This window comes from Malania oleifera, chromosome 11 (assembly GCF_029873635.1).
Source record: "Malania oleifera isolate guangnan ecotype guangnan chromosome 11, ASM2987363v1, whole genome shotgun sequence".
Taxonomy (NCBI): Eukaryota; Viridiplantae; Streptophyta; class Magnoliopsida; order Santalales; family Ximeniaceae; genus Malania; species Malania oleifera.
This window is the reverse complement of record NC_080427.1, coordinates 51,228,871-51,253,764: the sequence shown is the minus strand read 5'-3', so window position 1 is coordinate 51,253,764 and position 24,894 is coordinate 51,228,871. Positions and strand designations below refer to the sequence as shown.

The 24,894-nt window shown below is 38.0% G+C and overlaps 1 protein-coding gene across 1 annotated transcript; it reads right to left on the bottom strand.

Moving 5' to 3' along the window:
* Positions 1-448: 448 nt before the first annotated feature.
* On the bottom strand, positions 449-20,922 carry LOC131167523 (uncharacterized). Its single transcript, XM_058126328.1, has 15 exons — positions 20,918-20,922; positions 20,700-20,819; positions 20,474-20,585; positions 20,187-20,342; positions 19,361-19,465; positions 18,923-19,006; positions 18,678-18,793; positions 18,480-18,581; positions 18,268-18,381; positions 18,098-18,154; positions 1,212-1,278; positions 1,063-1,116; positions 879-953; positions 758-793; positions 449-676 (listed from the first exon to the last, which is right to left on the bottom strand). The coding sequence occupies exons 1-15, from the start codon at positions 20,920-20,922 to the stop codon at positions 563-565; spliced, it is 1,317 nt and encodes a 438-aa protein (XP_057982311.1). The 3' UTR covers positions 449-562.
* Between the last annotated feature and the right edge of the window lie 3,972 nt (positions 20,923-24,894).

The window sequence follows — 24,894 nt, the reverse complement described above, 5'->3', positions numbered from 1 at the left end:
GTCTTCATCCTTTGCTCGTCATGAAGCCATGTCAGAAGTAATCTTTTGGCTCCTCATGGCTTCTGATAGTACCTCCACTTTTCGTGCCATTTAAGGGAAATACTTGTTCAAGTACTATGTGTACAAGTGAGATACCTTGTATTTGTCATATTCAAAACAGGATATGACTTATAAAGTTAACATTCCATTTATCCTTTCTCAAATATCCTATGAATGGTGAAAAAAGCTAACAAATGAAATCAAGAATCCAAATCACTGCACAATTTCATAATGATTTAGGAAATAATTGAAATTTTCATTGATCTTTTAGCCATGTGTACGTGCATGTGCATGTTATTCATTCTTCACAAAAAAAAAAAAAATGTAGAAACCATATATAGTTTTAATGTCAGTGTTATTTTACAATTTGCAGGGCAAAAACTTACTATTAATAAAATGAAGAACTTAGGAAAATAGAGGAGTGAATTTTCTTTTATTAGTTATTTTGTGAGACTATTACAAAAATGGGGAACCTCAAGAAAAAAAACAAAGGTAGCAGTGTAGTGCAATACTGTAACGATCTCTAATGAAGGGAGGTATTGGGAGGACCCATTTTCATTGATGTATAGTAAGCCTTTTCTGCATTAGACAACCTATTTTGGAACATTGCCCATTCCTTTTTACACCTGTCTCTCACCTGCCACAAGAAAGAAACAACTCAAACAACTGTGTCAAAAATGATTTACTCAAACCAAACAAGAGAAGTGGATGGACATACTCCCTCCCGTGCTGCCTTCCCCTTTTCAGCTTGCCCCTGTTTATTTCATTTTATTTTTTCAAACAAAAATATCAGTATTCTATCATGAATCTGTGGAAGTTTGTTATTAGCTCGGGTTTACCTGGTTCCCAAGAGATGGAACACCCTGATGGACAATCCACTGAGCATCCACAACACCTATTTTCTCATGAGCAGGCTGTTCAAAAGAAATAAAAGGAAAAAGTCTCACAAGACAATTATCATTTGTAATTTATTAACAAGCAAATCAATAATTCGGGTTGAAAAATGGAAATGGTTGTGCTAACCTCCACGCATTTCCTAAGAGCAAAATCTAAACCCCATCCATGAACCAAGTCGTTCTGCAGTGATATTGGGAAAAATTATTTAGACTGCAGTAGTAGTGATTTTGAATGGGCAGGTGCAATGGCAAGGATGAACAAGATCATTTCCGTACCTGAATCATATACCAAACACAACGCCAAGCATCTCGTGAAAACACGGCAGCCATGATTTCGACAAATCTGCACATTTAGGTGTTGATTACTATAGTTCGTTTCAACCCAATCTAACAGTTACTATTAAACTATACCTCCCAGCTATTCACAGGGAGGCCTTTTCCCAAATGGTTGGCGTGCAGGAATCTGCACCACCGTAATCTGTTTCTGTTGTGTATTCTTATTCCCTTTTTCTGTTTCTCTCAACCAACTGTAACAAATATTTCTTGTTTTCAATTATTCCTTCTATTGTATATATATACCTGTAAATCAATGAGAATGATGCGAGAGGCATTTCCAGATTTCTCTTTGTTTTTTCCTTCAGTTGTTTCTCTATTTTCCTATTCTTCTAACATGGTATCAGAGTCTCGCTGATCCTCCTTCAATGGCAGCCAGCTTATCATCTGCTGTGGAATGCGCAGATGATAGCTTACCTTCGCGGCCAGGATCTGTATTCCTTCATTGACGGAACCAACTCCCCTCCACCTGAATTTCTTCCAAATCCTTCTCAATCTGACCCAAACGAACCCAGATTTTCACTCTTGGAGGCGTCTCGATCAACTTGTCGTATGCATTCTTTTCTCCTCTCTCTCAGATTCCATCTTAGGTCGTGTTCTATCTTCCACAACCTCCCGTCAGCTACAGACTGACGTTTCATCCATGTTCTCCTCCCAAGCCCATGCCAAAGAATTCCAAATCCGTTTCCAACTCACTAATTTGTCCTGAGGAGATCAGTCCATCTCCGATTACGTTGGAAAAGTCCGTCTCTTTGCCGACTCCATTGCTGCAACAAGGAACCCTCTCTCTGATAAAGATCTTGTTACATACCTCTTGAATGGGCTTGGCACAACCTACGAACACTTCATCACCTCCATCACCACCAGACCTACTTTCCACGAGCTATATCAGCTTCTCCTCATCCATGAATCTTGACTCACCCTTGCAAATCGATCCATCGTCACTCCTCCCGAACCGTCTGCCCTTTTCTTTTCGTCGGCAAGAGACCAGCGAGGTCGTGGTTTCCATCGAGGAGGACGTCAAGGTCAGTCGTTTCTCCGTCGGTGGCCGTGGTGGAAGACCTCCATCTCCGTCCAACGCGAATCGTCTCCCTCAGTGGTCGAATTCGTCTCAGCACTACAGCGTGAATCGACCTGTTTGTCAGGTCTGCAACAAGGCTGGTCACATAGCCCTTCAGTGCCGACAACGCTTCAATCATGCATTCCAATTTGAAGCGCCCAGCAACTACTGTGCTCACACTGCTTTTACTGAATCGGTTTGGTACTCCGATTCTGCGGCCACTCATCATATTACTAATGAACTTGATGGAGGACTTTTTTATGGCACATGTGATTAATCTTCTGTCCCTTAAAGTCGATTCACATGAACTCTCTAACTATTTTTTTCGAATTACACACCGGATATCACGTGTTCATTTTATGATCCACGTGACTAATCCTGCGTCCCTTAAAGTTGACCTCACAACTCTAAAGGGAGGATAAATTTAGGAGTTTAGGGACGAAAACGAATTCGAGAGGGTTTGAACACCTAACTTGAACTCTCTAACTTGAACTTTTCTTTGGAAGCATATGCAGGTATTGAGATTGTCACACCCCAATTTTAATCAGCTATCTCGAGAAAACCCTGCACAATAAAAGTTGGTTTCGTGTTCCAAAAATTGGAGGATCTTTTTGAGAAATCCGACCAAGTCTCGATATGTTTTCAATGAATCTCAGTACCGAGTCCCAGTATTTTTACCAAGTCCCAGTTTGTGTTCAATTGAGTCGGTATTTTTGCCGAGTCCCGGTTTGTGTTCAATTGAGTTCCGATATTTTTACCGAGTCTTAGTTCATTTTCAACAAGTCCCAGCATTTTGGGAAAATGGAGTCCGGGTCCTCCATTTCAGGAAATTAAGTTCAATTTTCGACCGAGTCTCTTTTTTCTAAAAGATAAGGGTCGATGATAAAAATACAAAAAATATACAAAAAAGGAAGAAAAAATACAAAAAGTCTAATAATGATAATAATAATAATACTAAAAGTGATAATAATAATAATAATAATAATAATAATAATAATAATAATAATAATAACATTATTAGTTTACTAGTATTATTATAACTATTAGTATTATCATTATTACTAGTATTATTATTATTATTATTATTATTATTATTATTATTATTAAAACAAAACAAAAAAAAACAAAAGGAAAATAAATACAAAAAAATGCCTATAAAAGGTCACTATTCACACATTGTAACGGGGCAAGGGTAGAGATTTATTTTATTGTTTACCTCCTTCCTCCTCATTCCCCTCTCTGCTCTCTCTCGCAAAGCATCCAGCCATAGCCACTATTCACGGCTGCAGAGACCACCACGGCCTCTCCATTTTGTCAGCTCCACGAACAACGCCATACTCGAGCCTTGTCGTCTCCTTCTTGCGGACCTGGCTTACCATCACCACCGCTACTTCTCACCATCATCAACAATCGAGCTCTCCTCCCTCGGACTCTCTCTGCACTGTTGATTCTCCCGCTTCCTCTCACCCTCTCTCATCTCTCCATTATCGCCACTCCCTCTCTGCTTTCTCCCCCAAAGCCAACAACCTTCGAGCCCAAACCACCCTTCATCTCTGGCCTCAACCTCTACTAGATCTCAGATCGTGCCTATAATGACCCGAATAATAATAATGTAATTTAAATAAAGAGGAGGGGAAATTATCAGGGCCTCGTCGACGAACACAGGGGATTTGTCGATGAGGGTATAAGAGGACCTCGTCGACGAGAAGATACCGAGAGAGGGTTTTAGGGAAATCTGAAATTTGTCGATGAAGGTGCAGGTTCGTCGACGAACTTTCTACAGGACTCGTCGACAAGGTGATGTGTCTCGTTGACGAATCTAGTCCTATAAATATCAAAAACCCTTTAAACGTCAAAATTAAGGAAAATGTCACTCTTTCTCTCCCTTCGGCTCCCTCCTCTTCTTCCTTCGATTTCAGGTTGGATTTTCGCCGGATCGACGACCTGAAGCCACCACGATGCTCCTAGAGAAATTCTCTGTATATCTGCCGGAGCGGATCGTTGGTGGAACCCCGTTGAAAATCATCCCTGAGTTGAGGTAAAGTTTTTTAAGCCAAATTTGGTCCTACTGTAGTTATAGGAAATGATATTCACATGAAAATATTGAAGTTTAGTACTAAGAGTTTTCATTTTCAGGGTATTGATTAGGAAATCCTATGGGTGTGAGACCAAAATTTATAGGGGCTTTTCTCAGTAGTCAGGTAAGAGAATAAACTAAAGCAGTTATTTTTTCATACAAATTAATATTATGTATGAGTAAACTTATTTTCAGGAAAACATGTATTATATCTGTATATTACAAAGGAAATGCACGTTTAGGAAAATATTGCTATTATGTTGAAATGTATATATATGTATGAGATGCCAAAAATTATGATTTTTGGAATACAATGTATGACTTTATACAATAAATGTGTGGCATGAATATTACTTTACGTGAAATGTATTACGATATGACTTTGTTACGAATGAAGCATGTTTTCAGGAATATGAAATGTTACGGTACAAATGATGTTGAAAATACATGATAATTGATCTATTTTCAGAATGATATTTATGAAATGACTTCGGCGCGAAGCCGTATATATGGAATGGTTTCGGCGTGAGGTCGTATTTATGAAATGATGAAAAATGCTATAATATCATGTATTATATGTTATCAGGACTCGGATGTTAGTTTAGTTCAGTTTAAGAACACGGTATCATAGCTTATAAATCAGATATCTATGATCAGATTGGTGCTAACCACCCCACAAGGGGGTGGGTGATGAATTGTCGATATGGCTTTCAGTAGAGTGTGGACGTCCACCTGGCAGTCCGGACCAGGGTGTAGCAGGTCTGTCATACTTACAGACATTTTTGACTCGGTAGTGGTTGGCCAGCCATTGTCGGGTCCCGCCTTCGGGCTGCACAACCCATCATGGGGGGTAATACATGACATCAACTAGCTATTCATCCTGGGTGTGTTTTCAGTATTATTAGCTATAACAGACATTTCATGATCAGTATGAATTATTAGAAAATATGAAAGTATATGATTATTCCACCATGTTATGATGTATGTTTTTAGATATATAAAATGTACTGAGTATGTATAACTGCAATAAATATTCATGTTGCCCCACAGCTATATTTAGTTTATTTTCCCTTACTAAGAAGTGTTTCACCCCCGAATATTAAATGATTTTTAGGAAACCCAGAGAGACCAGCAGGTCAAGGCTGCCATTGAGTTTATCGAGTTACCCCGTTAGGAGGGTAAGTCTTATACTAGGATCAGAAGATTTTTGTTGTATGATCCTAGGGTTATTTTGATGTTTTGGAGATTGTATATAAATACAGTATTTTGGTGATGTAGTGAACTCTGGTATTATATATATTATGTATTCTATGGTTTTTGAGAATGTGATTTAAATTTACTACTGCTTAGGTTTCTGCTGTGATTGGCAGGTGTCCCCGTTACCTATGGGTTCGAGTTGACTTTTTTATTTATTATGTTTCATTTTATATTAAGATTTTTGAGGTCTTTACAGTGCCTCCACAGCCCCATAGAAGCTCTCCCTCACCTAGCCCCCTTTCGGCGTCACGGCCACCAACCCCTCGCGAGCGCTCCTATTCTCAAACCCTCCAACACCGGCCGAAGCTGCTTCCCCTTGTTTGTTCACAACACAGCAACACCTCCAACACAACGATTTGTGTCCTTGTTGTTCACAGCACCACAATGCACACGACACACCTACGCCACCCTCTGGCACGACCACCCAGCACCGCCATAACCACCATCACCTCCCAACACCCCAGCTCCAGTCCACCATATCTAGATTCTTTATCCTCTCTCCCTTTTCTCATCACTGAACCAACACCACCAGATCCCAAATCACCAACCAAAGCACTGGCATCCTCTCCCAACCGCCCAACACACCAACCACTAAAACCACCCAAACATCTCCATAACCACTAGCGAGTCAGACCACCCGAGACAACTTTCGGCACCCTCGCACAGCCTCCCTCAGCGGTGGAATCAACCACCTGCAGCACCACCATCATCTCCAGATAGCAGTCGAAACCAACACAAAGCCAGCAGTCCTCCACGACCGCTCAATTTTCGTTAACCACAGTCACCCGCGGCCATCCTCCACGGCCAAGTTTCCTTCGCATTGTCACCGTCAACCACTACCATCCCAGGAAGCTCAGTTCGGCTATCGGTTTCTGGGGTTCCATTCTCACGTGCGCTTGAACATTGCTGGCCTTGAATGTTTTCTGAAGTTCATTAAGCTCTCCATCTCTGACGAAGATCATTATCTTCATCACCATCCTCCTTGTCATTCACGATCCAACTCCGGCATCTCCCTTGGCTCTCGCAGCATTCTTGGTATACTCTCCACCAAGGTCGGCTCTTCACAATATGAGGCCCTAGGCGAATGATTTAATCAGGGACCTTTAATATATATATATTTTTTTTCATTTTTCATATCCGGATTCATATTTTCTCGTTGACATAATTAAATTTCAAAATTAACACTAACTATAAGTTGACAAATTATGTAAACAAATAAAAATAAATTTAATAAATTTACAGAAATAATTGATTGAAATAATATAACCTGATTATTATTATTATTGCAAATCAATTGGCAAGCGAGACTTTAGAGATATCGAATTCTTGCCGAATACAACGCTCTAACCTCAAAACTTCCAAAATCTAAGAAAAAATAGAAAAAAAAAAAATTCATAGTGAACATAATAGAAAAATAATGCACAAACATTGAAATAAAATTAGGGTTGATGAAAATTACAGAGAATCGGAGGCTCGAAGATAATGAACACAAGAACCGGAGCAAAATTCATAGAGAGACTAAGAAATGAGAGTGAGAGATGGAAATATTTTTTTAGAGATGCTAAGAGAAAGAGATGAGAGTAATAGATAGTAAGAAATATAATAAAGTTGTTAGTTGGGAAGTTAATGAAACTTGAAAAAAAAAAAGAATTAAATTGCATTTATTTTACATTTTAAAGTACAATTTTATTTATTTGTTAGTTGGGAAGTCAACGTATGGGAAGAGAGCATAATAAATAATGTTAACATTATTTAATTAAAAAAAATTTAGGGCCCCAAAAATATATTATTATATTAAAAAAAAATTTGGGTAGGCGTGCACGTCAGCTGTCTAAAGGGAGAGCCGGCCCTACTCTCCGCGTCTCTCTCTCCTACATTCCATGGGTTTGCAAGGAAGTTCATTTTCTTGCAAGATGGTGGATTGTGTTTGCATGTGAGGTGTTTGTGAAAATGTTTTAATGAAGAAATTGTGTTGAGGGATTGTGTTTGCATGTGAGGTGTTTGTGAAAATGTTTTAATGAGAAAAATGTGTTGGTGGATTGTGCTTGCATGTGAGGTGTTTGTGAAAACGTTTTAATAAAGTAATTGTGTTGGTGGATTGTGTTTGCATGTGAGGTGTTCGTGAAAACGTTGTAATGAAGGAATTGTGTTGGTGGATTGTGTTTGCATGTGAGGTGTTTTTGAAAATGTTTTAAGGAAGAACTTGTATTGAGGGATTGTGTTTGCATGTAAGGTGTTTGTGAAAATGTTTTAATGATAAAAATGTGTTGGTGGATTGTGCTTGCATGTGAGGTGTTTGTGAAAACATTTTAATGAAGTAATTGTGTTGGAGGATTGTGTTTGCATGTGAGGTGCTTGTGAAAACATTTTAATGAAGGAATTGTGTTGGTGGATTGTGTTTGCATGTGAGGTGTTTGTGAAAATGTCTTAATGAAGGAAGTGTGTTTTGATTGTGAATACTAAAGCCCAGGATACCATTGGCTTTCTGCATTATCAATAGAAGGTTTGGCTTCTTAAGAGCTTATTTAGGCTAAATTAATGCCATGATTATGCCACTACAACCAAATATCATCACCATGCCTTGGCTCATCACACACCATACACACTTCTCACACACCATGCATACTTCTCACACACCATTCACCCACTATTACACACACAACACACACTGTTCACCCACCATTTGACACACTTCACACACTAACTTACTTGGTTACTTATATATTAATTTATACTAACTCTTACTGACATTTATTTATTCATTTGAATACTAACCCATGCACACTAACATTTATTTATTCATTTGCATACTAACCCATCCTCATACTAACCCATTTATTTATTTACTTGCATACTAACTTTTTAATTACTTGCATACTAACATTTATTTATTTGTACTCTAACTCATGCTAACTTGCATACTAACATTTACATTTCCTGCACCTCAACTTTCATTTACTTTCCCGCGCCCTTTTAATTTATTGTATACTAACATTTATTTATTTGTGCTCTTACATTTACTTTCCCGTACCCTTTTAATTTCTTGTATACTAAAATTTATTTACTTGTACTCTAACTTGCATACTAACACATGTTGCATACTAACATTTATTTACTTGTATATTGCTTCCTATACACACATTTATGCACACACATTCGGCACATGTTACCTATACCCACCTATGCACACACCGGTCTTTGCACACATTCATGCATGCCCATTCACACTCTTGCACGCATTCATGTACACACCAAAATTTACACACATTCATGCATACATTTCCACTTTCAACCATATACCACGCATGCATGCTCATTCTCATCCATGCACACGTACACTCAGACATTCCGATATCACCCATGACATCATCATTTAGGTTATTGTCCATCCATGCAGGCATGCATGTACATGTTCATTCACATAACACGCACGCATGCTCGTTCTCACCCATGCACACATACACTCACGAATTTTGATATCACCTATGACATCATCATTTAGGTTATTGCCCATCCATGCAGGCATGCATGTGTATGTTCATTCACACACCATGCATGCATGTTCATTCTCATCCATGCAAAGGTACACTCAGGTATTCCGATATCACCCATGACATCATCATTTAGGTTATTATCCATCCATGCAGGCATGCATGTGCATGTTCATTCACACACCATGCATGCATGCTCATTCTTGTCCATGCACATGTACACTCGTGCATTTCGTTACCACCCCTGACATCACCATTTGTGTCGTTGTTTGTTCATGCATGCATGCATGCATGCACACGCATGCCCATTCTCACTCATGCTCACACGTACTTCATGCATCACTTGCACATTCTAACATACACCTAAACACACACACAACCCACGCAGAAGGCAACACATGTTGACTAATGGTCTCGACCAAGACCTTAAACTGGTTTTCCCCCCGGACCACTTAGTGCTCAACCAGCTTGTAACGACCCGAACAATAATGATATTTAAATAATAAAGAGGAAGGAAAATGGAAACAGTAACAGAAGGAGGCAGCTGACGAACATTGCATTTTGGAGGTGGTAATTCCAAGAAATTTCCCAAGCCTCGTCGACGAACACAGGAGTTTCGTCGACGAGGGTTCTTTAGGATCTCGTCGATGAGAAGATACCGAGAGAGGATTTTTGTGATGTCTGAAATTCATCGGCGAGGGTGCAAGTTCGTTGAAGAACTTTCTACAGGACTCGTCGACGAGGTGACATGGCTTGTCGACGAATCTTGTAGTATAAATTGTTCTAAACTTAGTTTTCTTGAGCTAAAAACTCACCGAACCCTCCCTTCTCTATCCTTTACGGCCCTTCCCCCTTCTCTCTTCGATTTCGGCCCGATTAGTCGTCAGATCGACGATCTGAGACCACCACGATGCTCCCAGCGGAGTTCTCTTCAAGTCTGTTGGGGCGGATCGTCAGTGGGATCGAGTCGAATTTCTTCCCAGAATCATGGTAAAACTTTTTAGTCAATTTTTGGCCTTCTGACAGCTGTAGGAAATGATGTAGGCAAAGAAATATTGATATTCTGTTCTAACGTATGTTGTTTTCAAGGTGTTGTGTAGGAAGCCTTGCGGGGGTAGGACCAGTATATGATAAGGGCTTTTTAATAGTCTGGTAAGGGAAATATGCTATGTTAGACAAATTTAGTATGATTTTCAGTATAATATATATATATATATATATATATATTTATACTAGATTATTATTCACAGCAGGAATTAATACAGTTTATCCATTATGTATAATATGTTTTAAATTACTGTGTGGCTTGAGAATATGAATATAGTACAGAGACATGTTTTACAGTATTTTTCAGAGCTATGTTTTACAGAATATATAGACAGAGAAAATATTTTATAGTAATTACAGAATACCATGATTATATAGTTGATACAGATACAATTTACAATACCATGACATACAGTTTTATAGTTTATTTCAGAAAATACAGTTAATACAGATATAGTTTATTACAACGTCATGGTTTATACAGTTATTACAGAATCATGGTAAAACAGTAGTTGTATATAGAGATGTATTATATAGTATCAGACCCTGTTGGACCATTACAGTTTACAGAGTACGATACCGTAGCTACATACAGTATATAGAGTGCAACCACCTATTCAGATAATACATTGTATAAAGGTCGATCGTATAGAGCCCACGAGTGGACAGGCTCCCCATCAGATATGGGTTGAGGAGGGCTGATCAGACCTATGGAGTATAGTGGTTTATGTTGACCTTATTGGTCACGCCCGGTTTTGATTATGACAAATACTCATTGTATCTAATGAGTGGTTGAGTTTTGTGCAGGAATCAAGAATGATAAGATCAATATGTGCACAAAGCAAGAAAGGCTTGAAGACAATTTCATAACTCTTAATTGTAATAATTTTCAGTAAAATTGTCTGTAATAGTAATTAGGGTTCTTCGGTTTGTAATAAGCACACACATCACAAACATGATTTAATTTGCAAGCTCAAACCGAACCATAGAAAGACCTTAGGGTGAACCTTCGGTCGACCGACACCGGACTTTTTCGGTGATCTCAAATTGGACCCCAAGTGACCTTAGGATACTCACCTTTGCACTTGTATGTAATAGGCACTTGAATAGGGTTTATATGTTGCAAGAAGGGACTGAAATGCACACTTGGTGCACTTTCGGTCGACCGGCCAACTCAGTTCAAATTGGCCCGGTCGACCGAGACCTTGTAGGTCATTTGACCTCGGTCGACCGAACAACCTGGGAGTCAACAGTTTGACCTCCCAGTCGGCCGACCAGATTTGAACTCCAACGACCTGGTCGACCGAAGGGTCTTGGGAGAATTCCCAGCGGTTTGGTCGACCGAGCCTTGTAGTTCAAAAAGGCTACAAGGCTCCGGTCGACCGAACCTCGGTGTTTTTTGAAAAACGCCTTTGCCCGGTCGACCGACCACTCAGTTCATAATGCCCCCGGTCGACCGAGCTACTTGAGTCCTGGTCGACCGAACCACTTCTGGTCGACCGGACCTCTCGGGTTGGTCCCATTTTTACCGTGGTTAATATATTTCTAAACAGGGTTAAAATGCCTTAAACGCCATTAGACTTTTCTAATAATACCCTATAGGTCCCCAACGGTCATATTTTCTCCCTTGCCTATATATATGAGTTCATTTGCAAAGATTAAAAAAAGATTAGCCACTTTGATTAGGAAAAATTCTTTGAAAAACCAAAACCCTATAATACTCATTTTATTACTCAAACCACTCATACTTGCCTTCTAGCATTGCCTACATATTTTGTAAGTTGATTGAGTGTTTTGTTTAATAGGTTTGCTCTCCTTATGCTACTTGTTTGATGTGATTTTCTTGAGAGCCAAACCTTAAGATTCTTAGGAGGCTTTTGCTAATAAGCATTTCCTAAGAAAACCTTGTTAGATCTTCTAAGCTTGCATCTTCATTGCAAGATCTTAAGAAGAGGGTATTTTCATTTTGGTTGCAAAAACATTTTCAAATATCTACCGTGTTTTATCTTGAAAATATTTGATGAGATATTTGCTAGTGTGATAAAATCTTTGTTGCAATATTCCTTAACCCATATATCTCTTGCTGAGTACAAAGATTGAATATCTCCTTTTTTGCAAACCAAATTTATACATTGCTAGAGCTTCATATACATATATGTATTGAGAAAACTTGTTGATTGAAATATATGAAGTTTGGATAATATCTTTGTTTGAGCACTTAGATTGAATATCCTGTGATACAAAGATCATTAAGGTTTGCACTCTCACGCACTCATTAGAACGATAGTAAATCTACTTGAGAGTTGACATCTTAGACCACATTGAGCTTACATATTATTTCATATTTGTGGTGTATATTATTGCGCGAATTTGGGTACTTATCTGCTTTACTTGAAAGCACAATCACTGTACCATTTCATTGTAATACACTTTGGTTGTATTTCCAGGCACGGGGCTAAAGAGGGAGACTAGCCCTAGAATAGTCTCGGATTGGCTTAGACCCAGTTAGGAAAGCTAGGTGCGTCGTCCTGTTAAGGCGTGTAGGTTGAGGTCAGCCCCGCCAATTGACCTGGTTAAGGTTGAGGTCAGCCCTGTGTTAATTTGACCTGGTTGTAAACGGTGCCGCTCCACCCTTAAGTGAGCTATTAGTGGAATCCTCTAGCTTGCGAGCTTGAGGCGGGGACGTAGGCACTGTTGGCCGAACCTCGATAACATATCGTGTGTTTATTTACATTTCTGCACTTTACATTTACTGCACGCATATGTTATTATGTGAATGATGCTCTTAACTTAAATTTCCACATATCTTTTATATCTGCGCATTTGGAATTATATAGACCAACCCTAGGTTGTTTTATACGAATATTTTATTTAACCTAGGTGATAAATTTGAAAATTCCAATTCACCCCCCCCCCCCTCTTGGGAATACACCAATTCTAACAATTTATCCTAGTCGGCCAGCCAGGATAGATCCCGCCTACGGGCCGCACAACCCTGTCATAAGGGGTTAAATCATGACACACAGTTATCCACAGGGAAGTTTACAATTATTACTATGTTTGTACAGATTTACAGAGACAAAAGATATATATATATATATATTAGAAGTATTTTGAGTAGAAACCTAAAGTATAGAAATGTTAAGCAACGACAGAAAGGTGATGGTTTAAATTACTGGTATTGTATTTTACAGATTCAATGATACATGATTATATAGTAAAATATTTTCATAGTATTGTAACTCATGTGTCACATACTAGTAATAGAATATTTCATCTTACTGAGCGTTGGCTCATCCCATTACTTTAACATTTTTCAGGTGATCCAGGTAGGCGAGCAGATCAGGCTCGCAGATAGAGCGCCCTCAGTATTGCCCTAACAGTACAGTGAGTATTTTGGGAGTATTTTGTATAGCCCTAGCCAGTTGAGGGTATTTGAGGAACAGTCATATATGTATATGTTGGGAAACATGTTAGCACTCTGGTATTATATATAATTATATATGGTTATGTTTATTTGATTTCTACTTCTCGTTGCTTAGGTTGATGGTTGGGTTTAATCCAGTTTGGTATCAGAGCATTGTAAATTTTACAGTATATATATATATAAAACCCAAGTTAAATCGCAGGTCGTTACACAGCTCCTCCCCCAAACGGTTCATGCCGATTTTCTCCATTTCACTTGTTTATTATTATTTAGATATCTAGAAAATTCACAGAAAATCCATAAAATTTCTAAATCTCTAAAAAAATGTTTTTTGACTTACCTTTATGGTTTTTGTTTTAATTTTATTTGTACTATTTTGAAGTTCGAGAAAAATATTGAAAAAATCACAAAAATCACAAAAAAATGTTTTCACACTTAGAAAAAATCACAAAAATATTTTTTAAACCCAGAAAATCATTTCCATCTCGAACAAATTCCAAAAACCTTCCAGAATATTACTTTTCACTTAGAAAATTCTATAAAAATTTCAAAACCTCGAGAGTGTATTTTTGTAAACTATTTTCTTGATTTTCCTTCCCGATGATTGCAATGGGAGGCATTGAGCTCTTCGAAGTATGATATAACCCGGTTCTCAGGGAATATCTATATGGTATCTGTTTTGTGCATTTTCTTTACAGTTTTGATAGGGAGTAATTTTCAAAGGCTTATTAAATTTATTTTGGGATGATTTTTTATTAATCTGGTACAGTTCGTAAGAACGGGCGCGTAGGGAGTGTTAATACCTTCCCCTTACGTAACCATACTCCCGAGCCTGACTTTGGTGACGCAGACCGATTCTACCCCTAAGGGGGTAGCAATCAAGTATTCTAACCGCACTCCAAAAGGTTAGTGGCGACTCCATCACACGTTTTTTTTTTCCACGAAAATATCTTTTTCAAAATTCACACCATTTTTCCCAGTTTGCAACCGCACCTGTTCCAGTGGTTTGGCGGGTCCGGGACGTCGCGACAGAGACCATACGGGTGAGTGATGGCAATGGACTTCCTATTGAAAACTATGGTGACACCTCCCTCTCCTGTAGCTCCTCTACATTTCTTCTCAAAAATATTATGCATGTTCCATCCATCACTAAAAATTTAGAGTCTATTATTCAATTTTGTATTGATAATTCCTGTTATTTTAAGTTTCACTCCACTCATTTTGTGTGAAAGACAAAGCATCTGGGAAAACCCTCCTCACTGGTCCAACTGGTGATGGTTTCTACCATTTTCCACCCACTACATCCATTCCATCATCCCCATCAACCCATATTGGTGAACGCACCTCCATGGATCAATGGCATCGAAGACTTGGTCACCCTTCCTTAACCCTAGTCTCCCAAGTACTGTGGTCTAAACACCTCTCATTATCTCCCACTGATTATGTGTTTCAATGTTCCAAATTTCCTCTAACAAAATGTCATCAATTTCCTTTTTCCTCAAAACAGACCCATTATAACAGGCCCTTACAATTCTTATGTCCTGACTTGTGGGGTCTAGCCCACTATGTCTCAAGAAATGGCTATAAATATTATCTTTTATTTGTGGACTCTTTTACATGCTTCACTTGAATTTTTGCCATCAATTCAAAGTCTAATGTCTTCCAGACTTTCACCACCTTTTTAGCATTCATTGAAAGATCTTTTAAACACCAAGCTCATCACCTTACAAATAGATGGTGGAGGTGAGTTTCAACCTCTCACTACATTTTGCAAACAGTTTGGCATTACCCACAGATTCTCATGCCCTCATACTCACCAACAAAATGACCTCATAAAAAGAAAGCATCACCACATTGTAGAAACATGTCTTGCCCTCCTGGCCTACTCATCTCTCCCATTCTCATATTGGCTTGAAGCCTTTGAAACTGCGGTTTTCTTGATCAATCTCTTACCCACTCCAGTCCTAAAGAAAAAATCTCCCTACTCCTTGGTCTATCATCAAGAACCCGATTAAAAATTTCTTAAAGTCTTTGGGTGTGAATGTTGGCCCAATCTTTGACCATATTCCTCTCACAAGTTGAACTTTCGCTCCATATCATGTCTTTTCTTAGACTATAGTCCAGCACACAAAGGCTACAAGTGTTTTGATCTAAATACAAACCGCATGTACATTTCTCGTGATGTCAGATTCAATGAATATTCATTCCCTCTCTTCAAACCAAAACCCAAACCATTTCCTCATCCATCTCCCTCCCAGCCAGCCCCCTACCCATCTTTCCCTCCTCTATCCTCGGTCCACATCCAAGCACTTGTGTATCTCCATCTCCTATTATTCCCACCCCGACTCCATCTCCCTCCATCTCCAGCCCAATCCCCTCACCATCACTACCTCCTACCTCTGCTCCTCCCACCGACCTCCCTCCATATCTTCAATTTCTTAATCCTAAACCTTGCCTTATCCCACCTCGTTCACCTATTATCACTCGATCTCACACCAACTCATCTTGTCTACAAAGTTTTACTGATGGAACCATGTCGTACCCTACTCAAAATTGTCTCTCTGTCTCTGTAGGCGTACCAAATGATCCTTCAAGTTTTTCCCAGAGTAGCAAACACACAGAATGGAAGACGGCCATGACTACAAAATATGACGCTCTCATCTGAAATCATACGTGGACCTTAGTACCGCCCGTACCTCACATGAATGTTCTGGGTTGCTGTTGGGTTTTTCGCACCAAAACTCTCGCTGATGGTTCTTTTAAGAGACGGAAAGCACATCTTGTTGCCAAAAGGTGTCATCAACAACTAGGCATTGACTTCCATAACGCATTCAGCCCCATAGTAAAACCCTCCACCATTCGGCTTATTTTATTTATTGTTGTCTCCTGTGGCTGGTGTTTGCATCAAATTGACATTGAAAATGCATTCTTACATGGCGTGCTGACTAATATTGTTTATATGCAGCAACCTCAGGGTTTTGTGGATCACTCTTGCCCTTCTCACGTTTGCAAGCTTGAAAGAGCTATCTATGGGCTTAAGCAAGCTCCCCGTGCGTGGTTTGCTTAGTTAAGTTCCTAGCTACTTGATTATGACTTTACTGCTTCTCAATCTGACTCATCTCTATTTATTCTCACTTGCAATGACCTTCATATGTACTTGCTCATATATGTGGATTATATAGTTGTTACAGCCTCTAAACAGTATGCTATCTTTGATCTCATTCATAATTTGAGTCTTATCTTTCTGGTAAAGGATCTTGGTCTTCTATCATTCTTTTTGGGTATTGAAGTTGATTACACCGTTGATGGTCTTGTATTATCCCAAAGAAAATATATCAAGCATCTACTCAGCCGCAACAATATGTTTTATGCAAACCTAATTTCATCACCCATGGCTGCTTCCCTAAATTTTTCCAAATCAAATACTTCAAATTTTGCGGATGTTACTCTATATCGCAGTATTATGGGAGGCTTGCAATATCTCTCGATTACAAGACTAGACATTTCCTTCTCCGTCAACAAAGTCTGTCAATTCATGTATTCCCCAAAAGCATCTCATTGGAGCACAGTGAAGCACATACTTCGATATTTGAAAGCCACCATAAATGATGGGCTCTTCTTTGCCTCCAAATCAAGGCTCACTCTCCAAGCTTACTCGGATGCCGATTAGGGAGGTTGTCCATATGATAGTCGTTCCATAGAGGGCTTTTGCATCTATCTTGGCAAACATCTTATATCTTGGAGTTCCAAAAAGCAACAAACTGTTGCTAGATCTTCAACGGAAGCTAAGTACAAGTCAATAGCTTCCTTGGCAGCGGAACTAATTTGGTTACAAACAGTGTTAGGTGAACTTGGCATGATGTTTTCTCAAGCTCCTATTTTATGGTGTGACAATATGGGGGCAACGTATCTCTCAACTAATCCGGTCTTCCACTCAAGAACAAAACACATGGATATTGATTTTCATTTTATTCGAGACAGGGTGGGTGCCGGCTCGCTTAAAGTTTTCTTCATTAGCTCCAAAGATCAAATTGCAGATATCTTCACAAAACCATTGGTTGCTGACAAATTTCATCGGTTCAAGTCGAGTCTCAACATTGTAGACAAACCGTTAGACTCGAAGGAGCGTATTAAACTATACCTCCCAGCTGTTCACAGGAAGGCCTTTTCCCAAACAGTTGGCATGCCGGAACCTGCACCACCGTAATTTGTTTCTGTTGTATATTCTTATTCCCTTCTTCTGTTTCTCTAAACCAACTGTAACAAATATTTTCTGTTTTCAATTATTCCTTCCATTGTATGTATATATATACACCTGTAAATCAATGAGAATGATGCCTGAGGCATTTCCAGATTTCTCTTTGTTTTTTCCTTCAGCTGTTTCCCTCTTTTCCTATTCTTCTAACAGTTACCACATGGGCAATCTTAAAAAATATATATATATAAATATTTATTCATAATTGCACATACTCTACACATGGTGGTATAGGTGGAGAAGTGCACCAACCATCTTTCTCCTCTGCTTCTCTGCCAGGAAACAGGGTAACATTAAAAATATAAAAAATAAGAATCTGCAGGCGCATAAATACAAATTGTGAGTGGAAAATGAAGGCTATATGGAGAATGTGTGTCATTCTTACTTGTGTACTTCACCATCATCTCTCTTCTTCGTCATCTGCCATGTTAAATATCCATCCGGTTCTAAACCAGGCTGAGAAATCTCTAACTTGTGCTTCCTAACCAGTTTTAAATATCTGAGATGAAACATGGAGAAACTAAAATATATTAAAATTCTAGCTCAATTTTATATATAATTATCATCACAGCAGAATCATGAATTTTCAACACTCACTCCTCTGCATCGAAATGCTCCACCCCTAGGTCTTCATCCCACATAAATATGTAGTCGTAGGGTGCCACAATGTCAGGATGCAAAAAGCGCTTGGCAAACCACCTTGGACCAAATTTCAGGGTATTTTACAGGAAAATGTTAAAACAAAGAAGGAACAGAGCCAGGATGTTGCTGAAGAGCATAGTGATAATTACTCACCATTTAGTTTGCTTTGGAGCACTAACATGAATAGCCCGCTTTGACCATTCAAATTCATCCCATTCACTTGTTCGACCATCATAATGGAACAGTAGAATGGTAAAGTTCTCTGAGAACTGTAAAATTGTATTCAGTAGCACGCAAAGAGGGATAGATTTAGCTGTCTGTGTATACGTACATATATTTGGTAAGCAAGTGTGTGTGTGTGTGTGTGTAAAGAGAGAGAGAGAGAGTTCTTGCCTGACCTTTTTAAGAGCAGTGTCTATATTGTTTCTTTGATCATAACCAACAGTAAAGGTGACAAGATACTGGGGTTTGATGGTCAAATCCTGCAGATGCGACGACAGTCACTCATAGATTCCAATTGGAGAACAAATATCTAATTTATAAATCGCCAAACACCCAAATTTTTTCTACCATGTTTTGAGTACTTGGCAGCCATCCAAATGAAGAAGGCCCAAAATTACCAAGTTTTGTTTTAATTATGTTCCTCATAAAAATTAGAGAAGTAATTGTGAAACTCCACCTATTTTACTTATCCAAAAAGAGATGCATGATTTTGTATTTTTTATTTTTACTTCCATACATATATTTCCAAATCAGGGTAAACCATTTCCCATGCATCCAAGTGATTTACAGGTACATGTGTCTTTCATATCAAAGCTCTGGTGGAAGACGCACACCTCTTTGGGTCGACCCCACAATCTGCGGAGGAATAAATCTGATTCAGATTCAATGATACCTGGGGCTAGTCTTTCAGCACCTCGAGGATTTGTTGGAACCCAAATCTACCAAAGAAAGTGAAAAAAAATAAAGAGTTAATAATCAATGTTGGCACGAAAAATGGGGACCATGTTGCTTGTTCGGAGAAATACGGAGCACAATTAACACCTGATCCAAGGCCTTGGCTTTAAAAAAGGCACTTGAAAGTACAGATACTCAGGCACAGGTGCATGCATTCAATAAAAGCAACAAATTGTTTCAACCCTTTCAAATATTAGGCTATACACTCCTCTTAGTGCTATCAAAATCCGGTTTCTGAACCCATCTTTTTGACTAGATCACATTGCCTAAATGTAATGGTCTAACCCAACTCTATTAAGGTATTGTCTGCTTTGACCCACTGATGTCACGAGTTTGTCTTATAAAAGGCGTCTTACATAGTTAAAGTCTAAACCATCCTTCTAAGTTTAAGATCTCCCTAATGTACATCTAATGTGGGACTGTAAGAGGCTCCCCCGTCCGATCTTTGACGCACTCGTCTAAGATATTGTCTATTTTGGCCCACTACTCTCACGTGTTTGCCTTATAAAAGGTTCTTCACATAAAGTCCAAATCATTCTTATAAGCCCAAGATCTCCTTAATATACATCCAATGTGAGACCGTGACACTAAGCTTAACTACAGATGAAGAAAACTTTCCTATTCATCAGCTTTACGTGAACTAAAAAAAAACAAGGAAGCACGCTTGTATGGTGTTGGGGTACAGATTAACAAAATGAAGCGTACCTTTGCATCATTTAATTTCAGAACCGGAGTTAGAGTGCCTCTATTTCCCTTCAGATTAGACCAGGCATCCAACTGTGTTTGGCTTGATAGGCTTGAGTACTTGTCCTCTCTGTACGTGAGATCAAGGGAAGGAAAAAGGGTGGATGGGAGATTCATCTGTCAAATTGAAACTCAATAACTAACATTTTTGTCACTATTAAGTAAGAGAAAAAAACAACAACCACCCCATGTAAGCAAACCTCAAAAACAATTAAATATATATATATATAGAAGTCAAGTACGATTACCTTAATAATTGAGAGTGTTGGAAATGATACTCCTGCAAAGAAGCCAAACACAAGTCCAATGAACATTGTTACAAGAAGCCGCTTTGTCTCGTTTGGTTTTCTTGTATTTCCACTGCAGCCAAAAGTTCAGTTCCAGAAAATGTGATTCTGTTTTTACTCATCATTAAACAAAATAAATTTAAAAGCCACAATAGGGAGGACGACAAAGTCTTCTAAAATTCTGAACCTGCGTACTGGGGTTCCCATTTTACTCACTGCCTTCAAAATCCACAAGAGAAAATATAGAAGCTGCAACCAGGCAAGCAGCAGCTGCTCCACATACTCATCAAATTTGGAGTTTCCAATGCTTCAAAAATGGAGCAGACACCATGGCAAGAGGACCAACTGTAAATGATTAGAATTTAGAACTTGTTTAATAACAGTCAATAAGATTCGTTGGAATACACCATTCCAGATTATGATTACTGCCAAGAAATTAAGGATGTCAATTTCATCCAGCCGCGAACCTGAAATGAATGTTTTATTGTCTGAAAAACAAAAAACAAAAATGGAGGGAGTGTCAAGTTCAGGTGCATGTGATAAAAACCCCAGTTTAGTGCGAGGCAGAGACGAGTGCATGTTGCCTTGATCTGACCCTGACACAAGTATAGCTATTAAAATAATTTATAAAGATTTCTATACCTTGTTTACACACACACACCCTTATGAACATCCTTCATTTCCCCACTTTATATACATAAATACATATAGAGTCTGGTCCCTCAGAAAAAAATTCCTCCAGAACGCACAGCAAAACAACCCAGCTATGAAACAACAAAGCAGCTTCTGTTATACCACAAAGAAGATGATCCGAAGAGATGACACGAAATCTGAATTGAATTTTCCACCAAAATCACAACCCAGATCGGTACAAGCTTTCTCCCTTCTGCGCCGGAGATGGAATTTTTTTGCATGAAAGCGCGACCGAGTCTGGAAATTCCATGAAATCAAAGTCATGTAACTGAAGAACCGAACAGAGACACAAAAGAAAGAATAATACTTTCGGTGGAATTTCCGTGGAAAAATGGTTTCCGAAATTCTCGGGAATTTAGAGAAATGGAATTCATATTACCGGAAGGGAAAATGGCCGCGAATTAAGCTTCCCCACGTTTGTGGGAAATTCTTGTATGCTCTCCTCGGATTGGAAGAATTGGGAAGCGTAGGCCCCTTGACCGATAGATTATCAGATAATTTGTGATTGGTTGGATATCTGTTTCTTCATACACGTGTACGGAATATGTTGCGTGTGTATGGAATTGACGGCGTGAGTGGTCGGATTGAAGGGATTCCCTTGCGAGCGCTTGACTTTGGTACTTGGTAGAAAATATTTATGTGATGCAAGCGCTTCACTTTGATACTTGGTAGAAAATATTTATGTGAGGAGATTTGAATGAACATGTTGGAAGGAATAATAAAAGTTATGAGAGAATACATAAAAGATATAGATATAGAGACAACAATGAGTGTGGGGAGATGATCTTAAATTTCGTTATGTGTATCTTTTAAGAAGATTAATGAAAAAGTTTAGGGAAAAGAATATGAGCTTGTATATGATATTTATTGACCTAAAAAAAGCATATGATAGGGTAGAAAAAAAAGGGTGTATGTAGTAAGTATACTAATGTCATTAAGGATATGTACAATGAAATAATGACTAGTGTAAGGACAATAAATGGAGAAATTAGATAATTTACAATCACCATAGGTATACATCAAGGATTTGCTTTGAATCCTTATCTTTTTGCAATAATGATGGACCAACTGACTAAGAGTATTCAAAATAAGGTTCCATGGTGTATGTTGTTTGCAGATGATATTGTATTGATTGATGAATCTAGGGACTGAATAGAGACTGAATTAGAATTATGGAGAGGAGCTTCGAAATCTATAAGCTTTAAGATAAGTAGAAATAAGACAGAATATATGAAATGTAATTTCAGTAATAGTAGGAAGAATATTGGAGACAAAGTTAAACTTGATGATGAAGAAATAAATAACTTTTGTAGATTTTGATATCTTAGATCTATTATGCAAGTTGAAGAAAAAATTGAAAATGATGTAATGCATAAAATTAAAGCAAGTTGAGTAAAATGGAGAAGTGTTTCAAGTGTTGACCTCATAAGTCACATCCGGTTTTGATAATGACAAATACTCAAGTATTTGATGGCTATTTAGTTTATGTGCAAGTATATAATTAGCAAATCAAATTGATGACACATGAAGTAGAGCTTGACGACCCTGAAGACTATATTATGTTGTATTTCAGTTCATTTCTTATTTAGGTTTGTAATAGTAAATAGGAAATGGTCTGTAATAATCAATGCATTACATGCAAGATTAGATAGATAAGCTCAAAAAGACTTAGACTGATCTTAAGTCCCCCATGCAATGCATAAAAGAGTGCCCTATTAAAATTAAATTAATCATCATATGAATAGGGACAGCATTTTAAAGAGAAAATGACTGAAAATGTCCAAATTGGCATGTTCGGTCGACCGAACTCAATTACACTAAGATCTTCAGTCAATCGACCAGAAGTATAGGCAATGCCTTGATTGACTAAACCCCCACGTGGGAATTCCCAACTGCCTGATCAACCAAACTTTTTAGTTCCAAATGATCCGGTCGATCGAACCGCCCGGATTTGGAAAATCACCTTTTAACCCCTCAAGTAAGGCCAACCATCTTTCTAGTTCAAAATACTCCCAATCGATCGAACCTAGACACTCAGTCAACCGAACTTTAAGTACGGTCAATCGATGCTCTCGGGTTGGCGAATTTTACAGAGGTTAAAAACGTTGTTATTTTTATTAACCTCACTTAGACTTTTTCTAAATGACTAATATGTCCTAAACGGTTATAATTCTGGAGAATTCTATATATACCTCCTCATTTGCAAAAATTAGGGACTGATTAGCAGTCTTAATTAGCAAAAATTCTCTAAAACTCAAAAATTCATACTCCTATTTTTAAGCATCCTACACTCATTCTTACTCACTTGTATTGCTAAAATCACTTTGTAAGTATACTTGAGTGTGCTTCTCATTAGGCTTAAGCTCTCTTTTGTTCTTATTGATTGAGATTATTTTATTAGAGAGAAAAACTTCAAGTGTTTCTAGGAGACTTTGTTAATAAGTCTTCCTTAGGAATACTTCATTGAGCTTTTGGGTTTCGTATTGTCATTGCAATACTCAAGGAGTTCACATTGTGTTTTGGTTGCTAAAATATTTTACAAATCATTTTAAAAATATCTCTTGTGTTTATTTTTGAGAAATAAATTTTGAGATATTTGCTTGAGTGCTAAATATCTTTGTTGCTATATCTTTTGATTGAGATTATCATCTTGATATGAAGATCAAATAAATTTTTACAAACCATTTTTGAATATCTCTTTTGGTTTACTTTAAAAAAAAATTATTTGTTGAGATATTTGAAGTATGCTTGTGATCTTTGTTGCTGCATTGTGATTGAGACTATTATTTTGACACAAAGATCCTATCACTTACACTCTCACGTACTGATTGTAATTTTTGCATAAATCTTTAAGAGTAGACTCTGAGACTACATTAAGCTTATCTTATCATATCATTCGGTTGTGTATTGATTACATTGGTACATAATCTGCTTAGTTGAGAAGCATATTGGTTGTACGCAATTTTTATTGTGAAATCTGTTGTATTCCAGGCGTGGCCTGAGGGGGCGATAATCCAGCCCGATAAAGATTGTATGTAAAGGTTGAGGTCAGTTCTGTGCTAATTGACCTAGTTGTTTAGGTGCTGCTCCACTCGTTAAGTGAGCTTATAGTGGTAATCCTTATGCTTGTTAGTTAAGGAGGGGACGTAGACAGTTTGTCGAACCTCGATAATATTTCTGGGTGTCATCTCTATTTACTGCTTTATTGTGCATGCTTAACTAAATTAATTGTGCAGTTTAATTTTCATTGTATATTTATATTGATTTACTTTATCTGCACTAGATTGACCCTAGGCTTGCTTAATACTATTGTTAGTGGATTGACCTAGGGGATAAAATTTGAAAATACCAATTCACCTCCCCTTTTGGGATTACGGTAAAGCTAACATCAAGTGTATTTTGTGATCATAGAATAACCTTAAAATTAAAAGGAAAGTTTTATAGGACAGCTGAAAGACTATATGGATCACAATATTGGGCAACAAAGAAAAAGAATATCCAAAAAGTAAAAGTTGTCGAGATGAGAATGCTTATATGGATAAGTGGTATTGTGATGACCCAAAAATATATATATGATTAAAGTATAATAATAATAAAATAATAAAAATGGTGATTAAGTTAATATCAATACAGAAGTGTTTTTTTGTAGGATCCTTGATTCCATGTTTGATGCCTAAGAAAGACCTTGT

What these genes read in the sequence shown, in the direction of transcription:
- LOC131167523 (XM_058126328.1), bottom strand. An exon ending in TTCCATCTCTTGGGAACCAG is followed by an intron (nt 794 to 878) that starts GTAAACCCGAGC and finishes TGAAATAAACAG; the next exon opens with GGGCAAGCTGAAAAGGGGAA. An exon ending in GGAAGGCAGCACGGGAGGGA is followed by an intron (nt 677 to 757) that starts GTATGTCCATCC and finishes TTCTTGTGGCAG; the next exon opens with GTGAGAGACAGGTGTAAAAA.